This window comes from Sylvia atricapilla, chromosome 1, assembly GCF_009819655.1.
Source record: "Sylvia atricapilla isolate bSylAtr1 chromosome 1, bSylAtr1.pri, whole genome shotgun sequence".
Lineage (NCBI taxonomy): Eukaryota > Metazoa > Chordata > Aves > Passeriformes > Sylviidae > Sylvia > Sylvia atricapilla.
Genome location: NC_089140.1, coordinates 70,731,777 through 70,754,640, shown reverse-complemented (window position 1 = coordinate 70,754,640; position 22,864 = coordinate 70,731,777). Strand labels below are relative to the sequence as shown.

At 38.6% G+C, this 22,864-nt stretch overlaps 1 protein-coding gene across 2 annotated transcripts in view; it reads right to left on the bottom strand.

The window, feature by feature from the left end:
- PIGN (phosphatidylinositol glycan anchor biosynthesis class N) overlaps positions 1-22,864 on the bottom strand; it is a 97,410-nt gene that overhangs the window by 5,747 nt on the left and 68,799 nt on the right. For both annotated transcript variants that reach the window (XM_066326109.1, XM_066326119.1), the window contains exons 20-28: positions 20,279-20,387; positions 16,666-16,768; positions 14,228-14,330; positions 12,013-12,099; positions 9,162-9,217; positions 8,613-8,688; positions 7,274-7,347; positions 4,356-4,398; positions 2,622-2,674 (exon numbers count right to left, since the gene is read on the bottom strand). In XM_066326109.1, coding sequence (XP_066182206.1) covers positions 2,622-2,674; positions 4,356-4,398; positions 7,274-7,347; positions 8,613-8,688; positions 9,162-9,217; positions 12,013-12,099; positions 14,228-14,330; positions 16,666-16,768; positions 20,279-20,387 — 704 coding nt within the window. The remainder of the gene's footprint in view (positions 1-2,621; positions 2,675-4,355; positions 4,399-7,273; positions 7,348-8,612; positions 8,689-9,161; positions 9,218-12,012; positions 12,100-14,227; positions 14,331-16,665; positions 16,769-20,278; positions 20,388-22,864) is intronic.

Genomic DNA, 22,864 nt, shown 5'->3' with positions numbered 1-22,864 from the left:
ACTTGTTAAGAAGCCATAAATATTTATGGTAATTGATGATTTACTGAGAGGAGGGAATCAGTGGTACATTGATAATTTGCTGCATATGGTAATACAGGACTGTATGTTGGATCTGTTGTTGCTCAGTATTTCATTAATGAACTGGAAGAGTGGAAGAGGTAGAAATCTACTTCCATTCAAATACTTATGTGACACTGTGAATTCCACTGGGAGAACAAAGACATGATGTTGTTAAGGCAAATGTGAGGCATGGTAAAACGTCATGTCATATGGTTAAGACATAGTAGAATAGAATGCAAAAGCCAGGAACTGGAGGTGAAATTTTTAAATATAGAAAATGTCAGTTCAGTAACTAAATCTTACTTCCAAACAATGAGATCCACTAAGAAAGAAAACAACAAGGTGAAAAAGCAGTGACGGTCTTTATTGCAAGGGATTTAAAGCCAGTTCATCTACATGAAACTTGGCTATTGGAAAAACCAAATATTGCCTAATGAGTCTCCTACTCAACTTGCATATTCTTAGTAAGAGAGAGAACATACAGAACTTTTGAACTGCAGTAATTAGAAAATCCATGGAAAGCCCATCATCACCAAACAGGATGAGTAAGGAAACACACATCAAAGCTTTACAAATGTGGCACATACACCACTGGACTCTGAGAGGCTTTAGAGAAAAGAATCTCCACCAGGCAATTAAGCTGCTGCTTTTCCACCACTGATGTCACTGATGTGGTGACTACTAACATAACACAAATCCAGATATTTTTGCTGACACACACACTTCCTATCAGTGTGACAAGAAAAAAAAGAAAAATATAAGAGCAGCTGTCCCTAAGACTGCTCCTGTTCTCAGGAAAGTTTTGGCAACATGGAAAATGTCAGCTGAGACAGGATATTTTCAGACCTTGCTATCAAAGCAGCAACAGACAACACTGCAATAAGAATGCCACAGAGCTGCTCCTGTACTTGCAACAGGAGGACAGGAAAGAGCTATGTTAGTATCTCACTCCCACTGGTTTTGGGAATCGCCCAAAACCCCTTGAAGCTCCTCTTCCCTTTCAGGAACAAACAAAAAAAATCTTCTGCTGTTGCCTGCTAATTTTGCCAAGCCTGAGGATCACACGTTAGAAATCTGGTCAGAGGAGAAAGTTCTGGTGCCAAAACGATGCTCATGCTTGATAAAAGAAGGATCACTTAGCTCTGCACCTATGGCTTCACTTTCGTTCTCATGCAACCTAATTATTTTTCATATGTGCATATACACACCTACATATAAAATTATATAGAGACTATAATAAAATAACATAAGTGGTGGGGTCAAGTACTCAAAAGTGAAGCAATGACAGAGGCTGCCTAAACATTCTGCATTTCCACGTTAAAAATTAATCAGAAGTTACTCTTTCAAAAGGCCTTTTTCAGCGCTTTCTTCAGTGATCAAAAAACACACACAGAGGCAGAATTACAGTGGTACATAATGAGCTCTCCTAAACTCTTCAGAATAAGGCAACCTTCCACCTGAAATAGATCCAGCAATGCATTACTGTTATAAAGCTCTAGCTATGAAGACCATGTATCAGAGAGGAAATTTTTGGGTACTTGTAACAATTTATACTTTTGCTAACTCCCAATTAAAAAACCTTCTTGCTCAACAGAACAGACATTTTCTGAAGGCTTTAATATCCTTATTAATCTGCAGAGGAATTCAAACCAAAGGATGAAGCTCTCTGACTTACCACAAACTGACCATAGCAAGGAAGTGTGATGTTACAGGGACATTTTCACTGTTTGATCTAAGTGTACTTCTGCCCACTTGGAACATTCAAAAGGTAACGAGCAGGAATTGGGACCTCCAAAGAAAACAGCAGAACACGTGTGGACACGTGTGTCCATATGCTGCTGGGAGTGTCAGGGCTCACAAAAGCAAAGCACAAGAGTATATGTAGACTAAAGAGAGTATTAACAATGGATCACTATTCAGCTTCTGTCTAAATAACAGTGTCAAGTGACCAGATTGGCCGGATTAGTACTGACGCATTCCCTACTAGGCTTATTACAGCATTTATCTATTTCCACAGCTCGGGGAAGGTAACTCTGAAATGTGTATTCCTTGTATTTGAGGATAATATGACCCATAATGCAAAACAAACTCTCTCATTTTGGCTGTGATTGCTATGTTTAAGTGCTAAACTCTTCCCCAGCTGGGGGAAGAATAAGTGCATGGGCCTTGGTAGCCACCAACATATTTACACAAGGTTCACTAATTCACAGTGAACTGTATATGGAGACTTAATTAGATACAAGATAATTAACAACTTCAATAAATTGTTATTTTAATAGTGATTACAACTAATTAAAATGTAAACATTAATTAAAATACTTTGGGTAATTACTCTTCAAACAAATCCTAGTCCTTATTCTGTTTCTCTGGCAGAAGACAAAAGTTTTAGCTTGGGATATGTATACATATGTGTGCACATGTGTTTAAAGTATGTGGAACATCCCCAAGGCATTTGATTAAGCAGAGTAATTGGAAAAAATTACAAAAGTTATGAGTAGACAAACAATAGTATGAACCCATGAAGCTTTAAAAATGCAATGGAAGCAAAAAAGGTACTGTACCTTGTGCCGATATCCAGCCAGCTTCCATAATCTTTAACCAAAAAGAAAAAATGCTAGGAAATAAAACAACTTTGATTAGTACATCAACACTGCACAATCTGAAACAGAAAATGAAACCCCATTTTTTCTGGCCTCTTACTCTGAGTTTCTAATTCTTCACATAGAATAAGCACAAGAACTTGCCAGGAATGAACATTTGTACCACAGTAAAGAATAGTCTAGGAAGCAGAAATAGATTTAACATGGTATCAAACAAAAACATCAAGAGATGTTCTTGACTAAGTTCTATCTAGCTTGGCATGCAAAAACCAGAGAAATACCAGAACTTTTTCAATAAGAAAACTCAAGCCACCTTATTGTTTGAAATAACATGCCAAATAATGCATAGTGCCTAAAAGTTTTCATGGAATTTCATGCCCAAATGTCTTTGGGCAACTCTGGCAGTTCTCCACCGGTAAAGTAGGAATAATGTTGGTAGAAAATAGTAGTTATCTATTAGTGAATTCCCCTAATTCAATCCCATTGATTCAAGACTACTTTTTGTCCTGCTACTTTCTCTTTTCTTGATTTAGTTATTTAGTTCCTACTTTCTCTTTTCTTGACAGAGTTCCTACATATCTACTATAAACCTCTGGTAATTTTTTTTTTTTTTGTACACCAAGCACATACCTGCTAATTGTTTCAAAATACTTAAACCAAAACAGGAGAATATGTGATATAAGACCTGGATATACTGGGGCTTACTACACACCAGTAAATACCTGAAGTCTTCTTTGGTTTAATTATACTCCTTTTATTAGTGAAATGCTATGAATGTGGTTCATTGGTATACTTGTTCTTTCCCTGTGGAAGTTACCCAAAAGCAGATTAGTCACACAGACTTATTTGAAACTTGACACAACCATACCTTCTCCTTTTCTCACTCTACAGACAAATTAGCAATTGTTTGTTTTTTCACAAATATTTATAGATCACACAGTACTAGGAAATAAGAGCAGGAATGCTTACTCCAAGAGACAAAACAAAACCAGCATGTATGAAGTGACAACACCAGCTCTACCTGCTGGTTGAAAAGGTTTCTATTTATCAGTGGCACTGCTTGCTGATTTGAAGACAGCTGGAGTGGGCCTTGAAGACATACTTTTAACTTGCAAAAACTGTGTCAGGGGATTGTTCAGCTTTGGGTGCTTTGGGCTTGCTTGGTTTGTGGATGCAGGCTTTCTGAAGATAGCATTTCCTGACAGCTCATTACAAAGGGCACAAAGTGTCTTTTTGGATGCTGCTGATCTCTTGGATTCTGACAAGTCTAATAGAGATGGTGGGTAAAGCATTTCTTTTTCCTCTCTTTTTCAAGAGAGGCTGAGGTGGGTAAAAGGTTCAGAGTTCCTGAACAATTAACTAAACCCTGCACACAACTAGGACTGATATTCTTGTTTAATTTTTTCCAAGGAATTTGATCGTAAAGCACATGAGGAACTCCAAATGTTAACTCATTACTTCATTTTCTTCTCATTATTATGAGAACATTGCTTCTTCAGAAGCATTAATTACATGAAATTTGAAAAGCAGTGATTGGAAGAGTTTTATCTCTAAGTTATGCCAGGATTTCAATCCAATTCCCTGCCCTAGTTAGAAAAACTTTGAAGTCTGAAACAAATTCAGATCTCTCTTGATGGAATTAGGAGAACTCTGCTTCTTGATCTTATTTGAAGAGAATGTGCAACAACAACTTACCAAAGCCATAATGTCTGAAATCACAAGAACAATGAGGAAAAGGCTGAAAAAAAAAAACAAAAAAACAACCCAGCAAAGTCAGACCACTGACCTTTCTTTATGGCCACAGCTATTAAAAGAGCTTATTAAAACAGACAGGAAGAAATTAAAGTTAAGGTTTTTTGCATTTGCCTTTCAAACATGGAGGAACATTTCAATCCACTAAAAAACAACTGAAATACATGACTAGGACATTTGGCATTTATAATTTCACATTAACAGAGCTTCAATTTTGCAATGGAGAAACCCAACATGAGTTACTTTTTGGAGAACAAAAAGTTTACAAACAGCACTTGGGCCCATTCCTGATGCAGAGAGCTGTGTGCTGGTTAGACCAAAAAAAGCTGATTTAGGAACTTTATGATGGACTCAAGAGTGAGCAAAGCTGTTTGGCTGGTACCTGAGCTGATCAGTCCCACCTTGCTGACAACCACTCTGCTGGATCAGAGGCTGCTAAAGAAGGTGCTTGCCCCCTTCCAAATCTCTGGATGCCCATAACCTGCTCTGGGAATACGTAGCCTTTTGGTGGCATGCTCCTAAACCATGAGCCTCTTTACAGGCAGCAGTGTACTTCTGGAAATTAGGCTTAGGCTAGTAAAAGGCACCAGAAGGGAGGAGGCAGAGCTATTTTTCCCCCCCATTAACCTAATCTTCTTTTCGTCAAACCATGTAAATCCTAAATTACATGAAAGCAATTGCTATAACTGGTTAAAACTGGCTTCTAAGTTAATGACACTGAAGTAATGTTGCAAACAGCTGACCCATTAACAAAAGCCTTTAACTGGAATACAGCTAATTTATCAGTACTACCATCATAAAACTACAAATGGTTTTTTTTGGAAAAATGTCCTGCTGCAGCATTGCATGAGCATGTCTGGGGGGGATACCCATGCCAGTGCCTCCAAATGAGGAACTTTCTGTTATTGTCTACCTCAGTTGTGCTTCATTAGTAAATCAGGATGCAACAAACCAACTGTATCTCAAGACACAGGGAAAGGCTTCTCTCTGCTAACCTATGGCTCAGATAAATAGGATGATGCAATCACAGTGCTTAGGAGGCACTCAGCTAGAGGCTGTTTTCTCACAGGCAAGGTCCAAGAACATATTGGGAAAGAATATTCCCCACTAAAAAAAAAAAAAAAAAAAAAAAAAAGCGCTTTTAATCTGTAAACAGGGAGTTTAGGAGCAATTTGTCTGACTCACAAGAATCCACTTTTTGCCCTTCTGAACTGCAGGAAGCCATTCACAGCAGAAGGACACGCCTAATTTCAGAGCATGTTTATACACTGCAAAGACAGGATTGTTCCCAGTGATGGCTTATTTTATCTAGCAGGGGCAACAAAAACAGCAAGATGTGCAGCACAGACCTCGGGATGTGCTGACAATCAGAGCACAACCTCTCCAGGGATCCCAGGTGCACCTTGTGGTTTCTGCCTTGGTCCCTGGTGGATGCTGTGGCAGTATTAGTGTATTTGTTACCTGAACACAGCTAAATGAAGCTGGCACAAACATCAGACAGAGTTACAGCCACACGAAGTGGCACAAATATTTTGTGCCTCCTGGTTAATGAAGGCAGTATCATTTCCCCTCTCACACACTCAGATGCACATTCCATAAGTTTGCAATTTCGCCACTGCTGCCAAGGCAAGCATTCCCAATTGGGGAAATGCTGACCTCTGTGATGCTTGAGCCCTAGAACTGGAAACCACTAGCTGGTCATCTGAGCAACCCCAGGTCCTCAATGCAGTCCTGCTCTTGTACAAGCCTCAGGGATGAGGATGAACACCCTTCCTTGGGGGTCCAAGGATGAGGCAGGCAAAGTGTGCACACAGTTAAGGCAGACAGGTAAAAGGGGTGGGAAGCATCATGCTGCTGCTCCAACAGGGAGTCAGATTTTGGGCTGCCCCATGTCTCTTTGGTAGCAGGTGATGTTGTACAAGGCACCAACGGGCATGGTCAGTCAGGATGAAAGCAAACAGAAGAGCAGAGAGCATCACAACAAGCGAAAGCAGCTTCCTCACACTCAGCTGAGCAGTGTGCAGGAGAAAGTCCCTGAAGTCCTCCTGCCACACACAAGGCAGGACTTTTGGTCAAGTCCACACAACACCCCACGGTGACAAAATCACAGGGCTGACAGGGCACCCGCCATCACAGCACCATCCATAGTATCACACCATCAGCACGGGATTCAGTCATGGGCACTGGGTCTGCTGAATGGGGCGAGCAGGACTAACAAAATAAAAGTCTTGAGACAAGGAAAACATGAGGATATTTCAAGTCTGGGTACAGCACTCCATGAGGCTGGACACTCATAGTTTCATCTCTGAGAAGTCCTTAGAGATAGGGAAAGGACTGGCAGTCATCTGCTCTGACTGCAAAAGATAGGTACTACTGAACACATCTGGGAAGCACTGAACTGCAATGCAAGGACATCCAGTGCCTTTTTTTTTTTTTTTTTAATGCTATTTGTGGTGAGGTCAGTGTCACAAAGCTATAAATTAGTTACATTACAAATGGGCTATTTAAAAAATATTATGCTATAGGCAGATATACAGTATAAAGTAAAAATCAGACTTTAAATTCTGCTAATTTTTAACATGGAGGAAAAAAGGGTCCTTCTGTGTATTGCCAATGAAGAATATTAAATATCTAATTGTTTCAGACAAGGCCAACACTTCAATTTATACTCATTTATCACTAAGGAAAAAAACCCTGAGCTTGCAGAAGTCCCTGAACAAAACCCAAGCCCCAATAACAAATAAAAGCAACAGTAAGATCTAATAGGGTTTTTTTTATTTACACTGATATTTGAAAACTCTGAATTCTTGCAAAATAGATTTGAAACCCTTACTAATGCAGAAATACAGCATGTAACATACCTCTTAGAAGACAGCTGTGTTGTGACTTGAACAGCTTCAAAAGCACATGATACCAGAATAAAAGGGATTGCAACCTGTTCAAAACACAAGTTACATTTTGGCTTATAGTCATATTTACAAAAAGAACTTGGGCAGGTTGTGGAAACAGCTTCCTGTTTTTGAAATTATCATGAAATGGATATGTTGCAAAATAAAATATTGGCTAGACAGGGTAGAAAATAATTTTGCAGGAAGCAATTTCAGTTAATTAATAAAAACCTCCTCCCATGGTCTTAACTGAAGTGCAGTGAAATAACACATGAGATAATATGGAAAACCATAATTAAAACATATCCTCACTTCATTTATCCTTTTTATTACTAGTGATAAATACTTCAAGGCTAGAAGACAGAACTATTCAGACCCAACATCTCACATGACAGGCTGCAGAGTTTCAAGTGTAAAAGGACAGTCTCATCACCAGCACAAAAAAAGTTTGAATACAGAAGGCATTTAATTAGGCAAGAGTCACAGTGCCCCTCCCAGAGCCAAGTCAAGCAAATGTAAAAGGTTCAGTAAATTAAGAACAAAGCAAACTAGAAAACATGAATGCTGCCTTTTCTCTTTCCAAAGTTGATTTGCAATCCTTATGTAAGCAGTGTATAAAACCTGACTGCTCACATCCAGAAGGTGTACACTATTGATCTATGTCCTGTGGGACAACATGCAGTGTACCTGCAGCTTCAGTCTGCTTTCTCTGGGACAGAAGCAGCAGAAAAGGAGAGGTAGGAAATACTGCTTATTTTAGTAATAACCCATAAATTCAGTATTCTCTTTCACCCCTCTGGCAGATTCTTTACTCAAATACTAGAAAAGAGCTACCCCACCTTGCTTGCAAACCAGAAGTGCAATCCAATCTCTGGTAGACTATTAAAAAATATAGAAAATAATAGCCACTGTAAAATGACAGCCTAATCAGTAGAACACTTAATGCCTCTAATGTAATATAGATAGAGCTAATTATATACATCCTGAATGTTTCTGTTGATATTATACTACAGGAAAAGCTTATAACTTTAATAATTTTTAAAGTACTTCAGCATTTGAAATTTTCATTTTAATGCAATAAACTGACCTAATGCTGTTAAATTACACTTCCACACACTGCAGCTTCTCTTCTGGGAAAGAGAATGATCTCTCTAGAAACACTACAAAGGCTGAAAGCTTCACATGTGGCTAAGAAGCCTAATGAAGCTCAAATACGTATGTTTTTGTGAACTGCAAAGTAAGAGCCATGTACGTGATAACTTTTTTATCCCATAGTTCTTTGAGAAAATTTCACCAAGGTAAGATTACTAACCTTCAGTAAAAGCAAGCCTCCCATCATGAAGGGGCTGAACACAGTCAAGAAACAATAGACAGATGCAGGATCAAAACTGGAGAAACATGAAAAAGACATTACATCTCTTAGAACCGGTGTTTTCCATAAAAAAACCCCAGCCTTTAATTACCCTGTAACACATTGGGTTGTATATACATTTTTAAACAAGGCTTCCAATTTTATCTTCTCTTGATGAAATATTAAATCAGCAGGGACTGCCAACCTCACCTTTCTTTCTCTACAGTTTTTCTCTGATTGCGTTTTTCAAGGTGCCATGCTGTTGGTGAGCAACCAAGCTCTCCCTGCTCATCCTGTTGATAACATCTAATGGAACTGAAACAACCTCACAACCAAGAAGCTCAGGCTCTTGGGGAAGATGTTACAGAGAGCAGAAACAAAATAAACTGTTGTGCTTCCACTGATTACTGCTCTGATTCTGCTGCCCTAATTTTGCTATTGACATTTAGTAGGTCAACTGCAGGAAGAATTTTTTGTACTCTGTGTCTCAAATAAATTAATAAAATTTACCTGTTAATAGATGCTATGTTTCCAGTGCCAAAAAAGGCTGTCACTATGAAGAAAACCTAGATGTATTTAAGGAAAATACACTACAGAAATGGCTACAATAGAATAAAACCAGCATTTATCCTTCTTCATTCCAATTTACTTTCAAAATTCATCATGAAACCATAAGAAGCTGATCCACTGCTACAGGTTTACAGCACATTAAGAAATCTAAAGTATTTTCTAGCCCCATCCCAGATTTCACACATAACTATATCAATTTAAAAACACACATACTGCCTAAGTAAGGTTTTTAGAGCCTGTCATGAGGCTCCTGTAAGAAGGCTGCACCTGAGTTTTTAGGTCCCTGCCTAGCAAGGTAGGAACATCCCTGAACCACAAACCCAGCTATACATTTCAAGCTCATGCTTTTGCAGAAAGTAATGACACATGCATGTTTTCTGCACACCAAGAGAGATGGCTTTATTGAGGAACTGACCATGGAAGAGGTAGCTGGCTCTTTAAAAAGGCTTCTATGTTATCCTTACTATGGAGTTTTTGTCCAAAGTATACACTGACTCCACCCATGGCAGTATGGGACTCTCATTTCTTTCCTCACTCGAGGAAGGACGACTCCAGTAGTATCTGTACAGCAAGTTTTTCAATAAATCCTACCTTTTCCATCTAGATACAACACTTGCTGCAACACGAGCCCATAAAAGGTATTTTTCTTGCTCCTGAGCTCAATGTAGCCCATTATAGCTCACATGGCTTTAGCTGAAGAATGGTTTTTAACTTATTTTGCATAAGCAGAGGGTCATAAGTCAGTGAGGATGGGCTGCTGTTGCCAGAGCTCCCTCTGGTCCTTTTGCTGCTGTTATAGCTCCTCCACTGGATCATTTAAGTCTCTCCATAAACAATTTGTTACCAACTGTTGAGTAGAATCACTGGGATTCTGCATGCAATATTTTGGAAGGATTAGGTCAGCATAACTGAAGGAAGGAGGCTTCCCAAGAGTCTCACATAATTTCGAGTTCAGTAACACAGCAGTCTAACAGCCTAGCACAGTTCTGCTGGTTGAGATTTATAAAAAGAACAGGCCTGCAATAAAACAAACCAGTAGTACCAGTAACACATAGGTCTAATCAAAATGCTAAGCATGAGCAATCTGAATCTTTTCCTCAAAGACCAGGCTCTGTGATTTCTCAGCAGGTGCCAGCTCCTGGGCCAGATACAGGAGCCTTGGGACAACCTTTAGACACACAGTTCATAGGGTTGTAGTTGTAGTATGACTGCTCTAGCAGAAAAGGTTTCTCCTCTAATACCACTGTTTCTAAACATTAAACAGCACCTAAATTTAAAAAAAAGGCACAACATGTTTTGAGCAGGCAAAGGAGATCTGCAAATTGGTTATTTTTCAGGAGCTGAGCAAAACAGATTTAAGTGTTTTAGATTAAAGTAATGCTCGCTTGTGGGGCAGTGTGAGGAGCAGAAAAGGCCTTGACTGTGCAAGCACTGTATTATCAACACTGTTGTCATCAGAAATGCAAAACATAGCCTCACACTAGCTACTATGAAAAAAATCGACTCCAGCTAAAACCAGCACAGCTACATTCCAGTGTTAAGGAAGTACTATGCTGGAGCTTTAAAAGATACAGTTGGATTAGTTGATTTTGTTTTTTTAAACTGGTATTTAGCAACTGACAGCAGCAGCTTAACAAAAGTTAGCATATTTTTTGTTAAAATAGCAAATAAAATTGATATATTTATTGCAAGGGATCTCAGCTCTTTTTAGGTATACTGAAGCAAAGACAAACATCAAACACCTTGTAAATCATTTTGCCTTCTTTCTTAGCATTAATCTGCCTTCTTAAATTGGTATCTGCTACACTTTCTCTGCTGCAGATTCCCAATATCCAACAACACAGTTTCAAATTCCAAAAGAATGGACTCTGTGACTGTAACCCACCTTCTCAGATCTGCAACAGGTTATCTAACAAACTATAACCCCTGTCTCTGTAGGAAGCAGTATTGGGACAACTTCTTCCCCAGATACAGTAACTTACCTGCACTAATCACCCCTATGTCCTAGAGTAGCTCACTCCCTCCCATTTACCAATCCATCATCCTTGCTGCCAAACAGCTCTCACTTAACTGCAGTCCCACAATGAAAGAGAAAAATGTTATCAATGTATTAAAAAACAAACCCAGCTGCAGTGTAAGTTAGATAATGCAAACTAATGGCTATGTTAGTGAACAAACAGTCTTCCCTCCTAAGACCATATAATTTCTAAGAGCAGAAATCACTTGTGAAATGAAGAATTGCAGGCCAGATTCTGGAAACATGTTTGACTACGAGCCTGCAGGAACTTTCCCTCTTATTTCATCTGCCTGCTACCTAACATCTGCTTCCTAATACACTGCCATGCTCTAAAAACTAGAATAACTTTAATACCACCTACTTCAACTGATTTGTGAAGGTAAGCAAGTAAAAATGTAAGTGTAATTTACAGCAAAATGTAAACTTAAATCCAGCCAAAATGTAATCAAACAAAACCAAACCGAAAACAGAAATCTTCTGAAGAAAATTTACCTCAGCTGCAATGGTCATAAGCGGGAAAGGAGCCAGATTCTAAAACAGTGCATTTTTAAGTACTTGATAAAATGCATAATGTACAAAACCATTGTAATAATTGTATAAATTAATTGTATAAATTAATTGTATAAATATTGCCTTTTGAGCAATATGAGTCAAATCATCTTTACCAGCTTCTGTTCTCAGTGAGTGCCAGGCTACAAATTTTGACTGCAGGTCCTTTTGAACCAAACCCTTTTTTTTTTTTGCTCTGGAATGCAGCAACCAGGCAAAGGATACAAAGAAGAAGGACCTCCGGACATCATCCAGGTGGAGCTGTCGAAACTGAGTTATATCCATGGCACAGGTGAAGTTGAAAACAGCAAGCTAGAAAGACAGCAAAAGGAATTGACACCAAATATCAACGAATGGACTTTGATAGAGCCACTGTATTTTTACTGAAATGAATGAGAAGAAACCTACTTCCCTACCACCAGTTATTAGAGTATTGTAATAAGGACTGCAAACATTTCTCATGTTTTCATTATACTTTAATGAATTAATGAATCTGCCAGAAAGACTGTACAAGTGAGATGATCAAACGAACAGTGAAGCTTCCGCTGTTATCTACACTAAAAATGAACTTCTATGCCTTAGACTTATGATCATCTTTTTTCATCAGAAATATTCCTCCTACACACATACACTTGCACTGCTCACATGAGCATATATGGATGAAGATCCTCAGAAATAAAAGACTGCAATTATCCTCATTTGACTTATTTTGTGAGTGAAAGTAGTAAAATACTCTCCATCTCCTTTACTCAGTCCTCAGCACATTATCATTTGACTTGAAGAGAAATTATCTTCATGTAATTTAAGAAGTCAGTGAATTCCTTTACACTGGGAAAAAGAAAAAAATCAAGTAATAGACATTCAAGATTGATAACATTTTAATTTAAAATAATCTCATCATCAGAGAATTGAGCTGCATTCTCTAATACTTTGCAGCATATATTAACAGGCATTCTAGGGATGATATTTTCTAATGTAAAAACAGGAAGCAGGGATAAGCATTATTGTTCCTTTCACTTGAATCCAAAAGTTTCAAGTGAATGTTGACATACAGTGAATGACAACTTAAAACACAATTATAGCCTATGTTCTTTTAATTTGCATTTGATTAGTAAAGTGTTCATCACTGTTTAATATTACTTTAATAGAATTTTATTTTACAACAAAGAGAACACCAGACAGGCAAGCATCACAGATGCCTTGTAACAAGATGCAAAAGATAGAGTGGGCTCTAGAGTGGAACAGAAAATACATCCCACAGATGCTAAACACCTTCAGTCGCGATCATGGCATCACACTAATTGTAATTTTGATATCCAGATTCCATCCCTATCTCTTAAGATGCTACAAAACACAATTACACAAATTAGCGTAAGTAAAGGTAGCATAAATAGAAAGTGATTCCTGGTTTTATTTCTGGTTTTTAGCCTTGAATTGGTAAAGCCTGCTCTCTCAGGTTTTGAAACTGTCTTCCTTGTAGGAGGACCACAAAACCACAGTATGTGCCAGGTTGGCTCTGATGACTGTCTTGGGTCAGGTTTCAACCTCCAGGGCTTTCCCCTAATTATTATGAGCTGTAAAAGGAAGGAAAGATGTGTACCAGCTTCTCTTCAAGTGACTCTGGCCACTCCCATGCATGTGTAGGCAATGGGGCTCATCTGAGAGAAGCCAGGGAGAGCTGTGGTGCATACCCACCTGGCTCCAAGGACCCAAACAACTGTAACCAGCACTTTGCCTCTGACCAAAACAGTGGCACAGCCCCAGTTTGTTCAACCCTATGCCTAACCTAAAAGCTAAGTTGCAGTGTGAGCAGCATGGCCTCTGAAAATTGTTGACAATACATTAAATTTTAGGGTGGAAGAACTTGCATTGATTACAAAATTCCCTTTTCTCCTCCAGGCAAATGTGAGAAGGTGCTAGTTCCAAGTTGGTCACCAGTTCCTTGTCAGTCTAAACAAAAATATTCTCCATCCTTGAACAAAGAACAAAGTCAAATTAAGATTTCTAATATTTCCTACGGGTCTTTTCAGAAATCAAATAATTTATTTTCAGTCTCTCACTTGTGAGACAGCGATCAGACCAAAAAAAGGACAGTGACACTGTACTTACTCTGAAGAGTTACTGTACCTTATGCTGAATTATCACTACACTTGACAGAGACAGCTCTGTAGCCTAGAGACCATACCACTGTGTCCCACTAAGTCAAACTGCCTTCCTGCATTCCTAGAAATGGCTCTAATGTGCAATATCATCAATAACATAAATTACAAATCTTACTCACAAAGTCATATTCCTAGTTCATGAAACAGCTAATACTGGCTTCCCAAACTGAAAAGAAAGTGAAGTGTTGCTCTCTGAAAACCACTCAGAATATTTATTACATACTGAAAAAAAAAAAAAAAAAACCTGTTAATTAAGTTGCTCTATCGAGAGCTGTTACCTTTGGCTTGAGTGAAAGACCATAGTAGTGCAGTGCTTCTTGTTCCATATTTATCCACACAAACATCAAACCAAACAATGCCAGTGGAAAGAGAGCTTCATATCTGAAAAGTATGTAATAATCATAGTAAGTGCAGCCCCTCACAACTAAGTAACATCAAATGCTGACATTTCTTTTCTTTTTTCTTCACACAAAGGACATAACAAGACTTAGTGGCATTCTCCTCCTCCTTTACCCATTTCCAAGTACCCACAGTTGGTTGAATTTTAAAGCCATAAAGCAGTTAAATGTCAAAAGTAGGAGAAAGAGAATTTGATTCAGCTTTGTCATGTCTTGCTTTTTTTTGTTCAATGGCTGCCACAGTGCTGGATGAGTGCCTTTTTAAATTTTAACAAAACTGGAATAAAGTTAAAAGAAACATGGCAAAACCCCATATTTGACATTAATTTTCTGCAAAATGGACTATTTTTCAATGAGAGCAACTTGGAACTGAGGGGTTACAGTTCAACCTAAACAGCAGCTAAAGATTGTGTCTCTTTAGGACCTAATCACACAAACTCTTTATGGTGATCTCAGTTTGGTTCTAAGGAAAGAGACATCTGTATAATGAAAGGAGCATTACATTTCATTTCATTTCAGTGAAATGTTCTTTTCTTCACTGTATTCCAGCCCTTCAAAATAGCAGCATCAAGTCACACTCTAACCATGGCCACTAAGCTGTTCTAGCTACATCCCCAATCTCTGAGGAGTTGTTCTGGCTCCTACAGCACTCAAATTCCAAAGTGAGGGTGTATTTATGTGGGAGATTAATACCCCCAGAAAACATAAGGGTGTAGATTGGAACTGGATAACATTTAGTTTCTCCAGTTGCACTTCATGGTATCTCCCAGGCTTTTTTCTTTCAGAATAAAATTATAATACTGATACTGACTGTAATACGAATACTGACAAGATTGTAAATGTTTCTATTTTTTCCTTCTTAGACAAACATCTGTCCGTCTAAAAATTAAGGAAATCATTGCAGTCAATACTGGTGTTGTTTCTGTTGGGCTACAAAGCCGTCTCAAACTGGAGGAAAAGAATTTTGCATAAACATTTCTACTTTAATTATTAGAAGGACAGACAGCTAAACATGAAAATCAGTTATGCTGTCAGTAACAGAAACACTACAGCTCTGATAATGGTCTACACTTGCCTACAGAATAAATGTTTTCAACAGAGTCAGTGACAAGTGGTTGTAAGCAACCATGCTCTTCAGCTGGGTTCAGTATTTCCACTTAACTACCCCTAGAGTGGTGCTGCAATTATCCAGGCAATGTGCTGAGTTATCAGTACATGATAGAAGAGTGCACTGAGGAGAGAAACACTGGACACTTTTGGCACCATGACCTGGGGTTTGTTTTCTTTTTTTAAAGAATCATTCCAAATTTTTTTTCATCTATTTAGACATTGTAGGAAGACAGCAGAGCTGCCAGCATTTACGTGGTCTGGGTGCAGGGCCAAAATACAAAGAGGGAGACTGCCAGCCTCAGAGAGAACAATATTCAAATTTTATCCAGTAGCCAGCACAGGCAAAGAAGGCTGAGTGCAAGAATGTGTGTGAAGTCAGGAGTAACATTAGGATCAAAATCTTAATGGGGAAGTGGGAGGAAGGGGAGGCAGAAGACTAGAAAAAAAAAAGGTCTTTCAACTAAAATGAGAGTATCCACAGGAGGCAGCTATTGCAAAATGTCTGCTGCAAGATGTTTTATTCCACTTAATTTTCCAGTGTAATTAAATCCAGAGGATAAGTGGGAGGGGAGGCGGAAAGAACAGTTCCTATACTCCCCATTAATTATGCTCTTAAGAGCTACCAAGTCTGAGAAAAAAGAAAGGGTTGGCGAACATAATGTTTTCTTCATTTAAAACAGAGGAATTGACTTTTATCCAGAAAGAAGCAAGGTCTAGTCTTTACAGGAAACAACATCCCTTTGAAAAAAAAAATTACTTCCACAAAAATCTCTCAAAATACAATTTTCCCCTCATTTTAGGACTACCTGTTTCCTGGCACACATCATTTAAGCCATAACTAGGCACTGGTGCTGACCAGCTGGGAGAGACACTATTTCCTTTTGTTTGCGAGCAGAAAAGCACACGTCAAAACAACAAAAGGCATAAACTAAACCAGACTTCGTTATTTTGGTGCAAGACTGTTTGAACACACACCCTTCCAGCCACTGCCTTGTCTAGTTGAAAGGAATGTCAACAAACTGTGTTTATAATACAAGGAAGAAAATCAAGGCTCCCCTGAAATTTTATTTAGTCAACTAAACAAGGAGATAAATGCTCGAAGCACATGTTACACCTTTAGCAGAAATGTGCATGAGATGAAGCAGTTTCACATATAGTCCTGGATTTTCACATGTAAACCCAACTCAAATAGAGTAAGAATGAAGTACCCTGTGCTGAGGAGCAGGTAGGTGGACATCAGGGAGAGCAATATGCTGAACAGTCTCTCAAAAAGAAACGTGGGGCTCAGTAGCAGCAACACTGGGGAAGAAACTGCAATAAGAAGAGATCCATCAGTCACAACATGGAAAACATTTCATGCTCAGTAACAAGATCATTTTCCTCAAATCTTGATGTTTTATGTACAGAAATTCAATACAGATCACATACGACCCTCTATTTTCAGAAGTTACTTTTGCTAAAGAAAATACAATGTTTGGAATGCTTCACATTCATCAAAAGTAATTTCAGCTCTGTATTCCCTTGTCCAAGTCACAGCCTTTATAATTTCTTATGAACTGATGTTAATAAGTCTTTAAGATGATGCAGAAGCACTACCCTAAAACTCAGTCACACTTGACTGTCTAATACTACTCTGAAAACCACTTACCACCGCCCTGAGGATCTCTGTCAGCTCAAAGACTGCAGTCAAAACCACTGCTCCACTGGATTAGAACCATAGAAAGGCTTGGGTTGGAAAGGACCTTAAAGATCACCTAGTTCCAACCCTCCTGCCATGGGGGGACCAGGTTGCTCAGAGCCCCATACAGCCCAGCCTTCTATCCTTTGCAATTAGATTAGGAACTGGGCTACTGCAAAAGTGAGTAAAGAGGAAGAAAAACAGGAAAGATGGCCAATGCCTGAAGCAGGGAAAGGGAGCAGGAAAAGCATTTCTGCGACTTAATCTTTAAACCAAATTTCTTTGAACATGAAACTTGCATGTTTATAAAAAAGTATGCTGACAAATAACATTCACGCGATTCTTCACTGCAGTATAGTAACTTCATATTACTCAATCACTCAAAGGTTGCATGAACAGTAAATCAAAATTAATAATCACTCTAAGGAACACTAAACTATAAGATGTGGAAAGTACTCAGTTGTGATTATTCATAATTGTATACACTTGTATTTATAGTAAACATATCAATGAAAGAGAGATGAGGAGGTTTCTAATTCCTGTGGGTCAGTATGTTTTATTTCCTGGTTTTTAGCCTTGGACACTGCTACAATTACAGAAAAAGTGACTTCAAGGGACTCCAAGGTGGCCCAATTCAAGGAGGCACTCCAGACACCTCACTGTAAGCCGGAACAGTTGGAAACAAATTCAGCATGACAACTGGACACTGTGAATGACACTGAACATATGAGATATGTATCACTCTGAGTGCAACCATACATGAGAACAGATGAGTGGCTAGTAGGTGATAATTAGTCTCTTTTCCATCTCTGACTGATACATCAGATATTAATCATGAAAAGACCCGTAGGTTTCTGGCTGCCCCACACAAACATGCGTATATGACCCCTGTACACAGCTGTGACACCAAATTCCTCAAAATTTGGCAAGTTGCTATGAAAAATTCCCACAGATGAAAATTTTAAGATGTAATATACATTCACATGTATATTCATATATATTTAGAAATATCTGCTAATATTAAGATGGTTCTGAAGAACATGGGACGCAGTTGCATTAATATTACACCTCCTGGTTTTGCCTCTATGTTTGCAGTTAAGTATGCAGTGTGAACCATACAGTGTTACAGCTAAAGCCACTTGGACACAGGCCTGCAGGAACACAGCCATCAGCCATCACTAATTCATATGCCTGGCTCCTCAAACACCAGCCTTCCTCAAAAAAAAAAAAAAGTCAAAGTTAAAATGTTAACAGTTAGGCTTCATATTAATCAGGATAAATAACTGAGAAGGGAGGCAAAAATTCCCTAAAAAAACCTCAGAAGTATCATTATCCTGACACAATAATCAATCAGTATTATTGTGAACAAATACTGATAACTGTGTGCTTCTAGTTCTATAAATACACAGAGATAGAAAATGAGAGTTCAGTAAGAGTGCCATTCTTCCACAACTAAGCAAAAAGACTAAGAGGAGTTGGACCACCTGTAATCTGTAATCCCACCAACCTTGGACAAGCTACAGTAGAGTTTGGTATTTTAGTTCTTATGGTATCCCATTTGTGGTAAACACTGGCAACAAAGCAGGTGCTAGTTGTGGTTATGGTAATGACAAGGCGTTTCTCTCTGAGAGGAGTAGTGAAGACATGTTGGATGCCTTAGTGCTTTACCTGCTTATTTCTGTGTTTAATTATGAAAAGCCATTTCAGCAAGTACACAAAGCTCCTATCTTGTATATCATATTAACTTAGAATGATTACTTCCAGTCTGAAAGACTTTGCTAAAATATTCAATACTACCGTGGCAGCAAGTAGACATTTTGAGTATCTACAGTTTACTTCACTGTTAGCTCTATTTTTATCATCACCCACAACAAAGAGAATTTCTAACGTACTTTTTTCTCATAACTCTAAACCTCTTTGGCTGCCTGAATCATCCCTTAAATGAAAAATGTTTCTCTCTCATCCTTACACAGGAGAGAAATATAACCTTTCCACTCAATTCCTGCTCCAGTAAGCCAAGCAGGACTTCATCGATTTCATTGACTTCACAACTGCAAGAAATTCATCCACACAGAGATCCCCATTTAGCTTAGCAGGGTACAAAGAGTTAGGGGAGCATGATGGAAAGGAAAATGCTCCAAAGAAAGATACATTACTAAGAAAGCATCACTCACACACTGAACCTAATCTTGAATCCATTTGCTCAAGCAGAAGCAGGATTGCTAAAACTGACAAGATCTGCTCAAGTTAAAACAATGTCACCAGTACAGGAATGTACAAGACAACCACCAAGTAGGTAACATGGGCCACAGTTCTTTCATTAAGCTATGTTTAAATTCCTGATCTTGACTTGCAGCAAAAAGCTGCTATCAAACTTTTTATGGGATATGTTTAGCTCTAAAACAAATCCTACATTTCTGACCACTCAGGGATAAACAATGCTTTACACTTTCTAATGGAGCCCTATAAAAATTATTTTATAGCTGAAATATGAAAGGTATTGCCTCACTGCATTCCAGAACTCCAGTAAGAATTCCATTTGCTCTGTTTCATCATGCTAAGATTTTTGAGTGGTAAAAAATTCATAGACTTGCAAATTGCTTTATTCTTTAATAATTAGATACTAACAGATATCAAACATACACTATCATCATCATTTCACAGGTATTTTGCAAGGCAACTTGAAAAATCACTACCACACCCCAAGGGTCAGTGGAATTTGCTGCAGCTTCAAGTTGACATCGAATTAGAGCAACAACTTGTGGTTATTTCCCTGTGCTCAACTGGATTGATGGCAGAACATCTCAGATCACCCACATCAGGCTCCAAGTGAAACAAAAAGGGAATTTATGCCATTATACCCCTAAAAGTGGTCTTCAAAATATTCAGAACACACAATATAAAAGATAAAGTTATTTGTAAATCAAAGGTATTTGCATTTTATCCCAAACTTACAAAGTAATAATATTTTAGAAGACTAACACATTTCCCAAAAAAACTCACTTAGGAAAGCAAAGATACAGAAGAACTATCAGCAGTTAGATAAAGGAAAATAAGATGCTAATGAAAAAGTGACTACAGCCCCCACCCAAGCCCACACTCCACAGACTGCCAGCATAAAAGCTTGAGAGGGAAGATCTTACCTAGTGTCATCCAGCTAATAATTTGATTCATTACAGGTAATCCCTGTTTGATCTTAAGACTGTTATGGGTACTGCTCACAACATATGTCGAAAGTGCAACACTGAACATCTAGAAAAAAGAAATCAGGGAATAAAACACAAAATAAATGTATGGATTTCTGCCATCTCATCCTAAATACATAAATATGCTTTACAGTTGTATAAACACCTCATCTGAATAACCATAAGAACAGGAAGACAAAAACAGTGTCAAAATTTACAACTTTCTATAACTTACAACTACTGGCTTTTTAAAACTTCTATCTGGATTACTTTTTATTAGCATGCTTATTATTTATAAGTGTGCTAATTTATTTTGCTATTTTATTTATTTATGCTATTTTATTTGTGCTACTTTAAAAATGGTAGACACAAGTGACCTAGACCACTGACTTGACATGATATGCTCTTTGTCAGGAGTAACTATTTAAACACACCTAGGGGCAAACCACACACCCCTAGTCCTTCAAGGGGCACTGGTCCTCAAACAGCAGCCACAGAGAACAAGCAGAGCCTTTGGCTTTGCTGCAGAATCAGGTATAGGGAGAAGGGGGAGGCTCCTATAAGAAGAGAAATAGCAGCAGAACAAATTGGAGGTGGCTTTCAAGAGATGGAAAGGAGGTGGGGTTTTTGCCCCTCTACTGAATTGACTGAATCACCTCAAGCAGAGCCCTCTGCCTTGCAGTAGCAGAGAAGCTGGAGAGGTTTTTTTCTTTGATTAATTCAAGAGACACCATTCAGTCATCAAGTACATGTAAAAACCTTTCAAAAATTACCCCATGAGTCAGTTATTTTTGAAAGGTGACAATTACCCCAGAAAATGCTTGAGCCAAGTTTTCAATTACTGCTATTTATTCACAACTCTGCAGTTCCACTAAAAGGCAAATCAAGCATGCACAGTACTTTGCAAACATGTGCTTTAAAACTGCATTACAAGATGTAATTGCAGTTGTGGCTTTTTAGTTCACAGCAACTACACCATTCACATCCATCACTTTGTGCCATATGAATAGCTGCTATTTACCTCCTAGACTGCAGTGATACCTAGTGAGATCAGCCCAAAGGATACATTTAGCATCAGCATTTTTTTTGGAAAATATTCACAGGTGCTCAGTATCTGCTGCTTCTATTTAATTTCAAGCCACAAGAATACGTACCTCATATTTTCTTGTGACATCAATAAATGAGGTCAAAACATTAGGCATCCAAAAACTCAGGAAATTCGACCTTTTGGACCTCTGATATTTATTTTGGACACTTCTGCTGTATTCAGGCCCTTTGATAATCTTATCAAGTTTTTTTTAGCATCATGAGCTCAGGTCATTCCTCTGATATCCCCTAGACACTGGTGAAGTCACTTAGCACTGACTTTGTGCCACCCTCCACAATACATCCTGTGCCTTGGAAGACTTGTGATGGCCTGAAAACATTAGTAAGCACAATGTACTGCTGCTAAATCTATGCCAGGGTCCAGGGAAGGGCTCAGCATGTGCTTCTGAGAATCTGTGTTCCCATTTTAAGTAACGCTCAAACTGCTCTTGGCTTCCACCAACACCTCCAGGACTGTCTCCCTTCATCCTTCACAACGAGGTCTCAAGACACACATACCTGTAGGTCACAGCTACAAAGAAGAAACCAAGGGTGACACCTGCAGTCCCAACACTGCCAGCAACTCCAGCTGGGAGTTCTCCTAAGCATCGAACATCATACGGACCCACAGGGAGAACGGCAGGAGAAGCAGCACCACAAGCTGGGCACAAGGCTGGTTGAAAACACCCTTCCTGTCTCCTGGTTCCACCAGAATGACATGGATTCCTACTGTTCACTTCCATTTTAAAAGACATGTAGATGTTGCACTTAGGAACATGGTTTAGGGATGACCTTAGCAGTGTTAGGTTAATGGCTGGACTTGATCTTACAGGTCTTGTCCAACCAAAATTATTCTATAATTCTAATTTAGAGGAGGAAACTAATAAACTGACCACCCTGGACACACATGAAATCCAAGCATTCTGGGAATAATGACTTGGTCCAACATTATAAACCAAGGAAACAGCATGCTTTCAGTAGTGTGGTTTACATTTCAGTTTGGCAGAAACCAAACATCACCTATGGAACAGATGGCAAAGAGAAACTGGTGCTCTCTTTAGCAAAAATAAAGTTATACAGTAAGCACTGCAGTAGTCTAGCTGATAGATTATGAATGATTCCTGTCTTCATCATTATTGAAGCCTTAATGAACTCTCAGAGATCAAAGAATTGTTTAAGCTGGTTTAGGCTTAAACTAATCAGTGACCCCAAACATTAAGTAACAGTGTTATCAGAGGAACACAACTTTTGATAACTGCCTCCAAACACCACTTATGGGGGACCTGCAAAACATACTTTTAAGAAATCCCTTCTGAGATGCAGAGCAGGAACCTGACTGAGTGTGCTTACCTATTTGAATGTCAGTGGTCTGATCACCATTTATCAAAATAGGTATTTTTCCCTGACCAAGGGATTCATCTCACCTTTAAAACTGTCTAGGAGGTGTAAATCAAAACT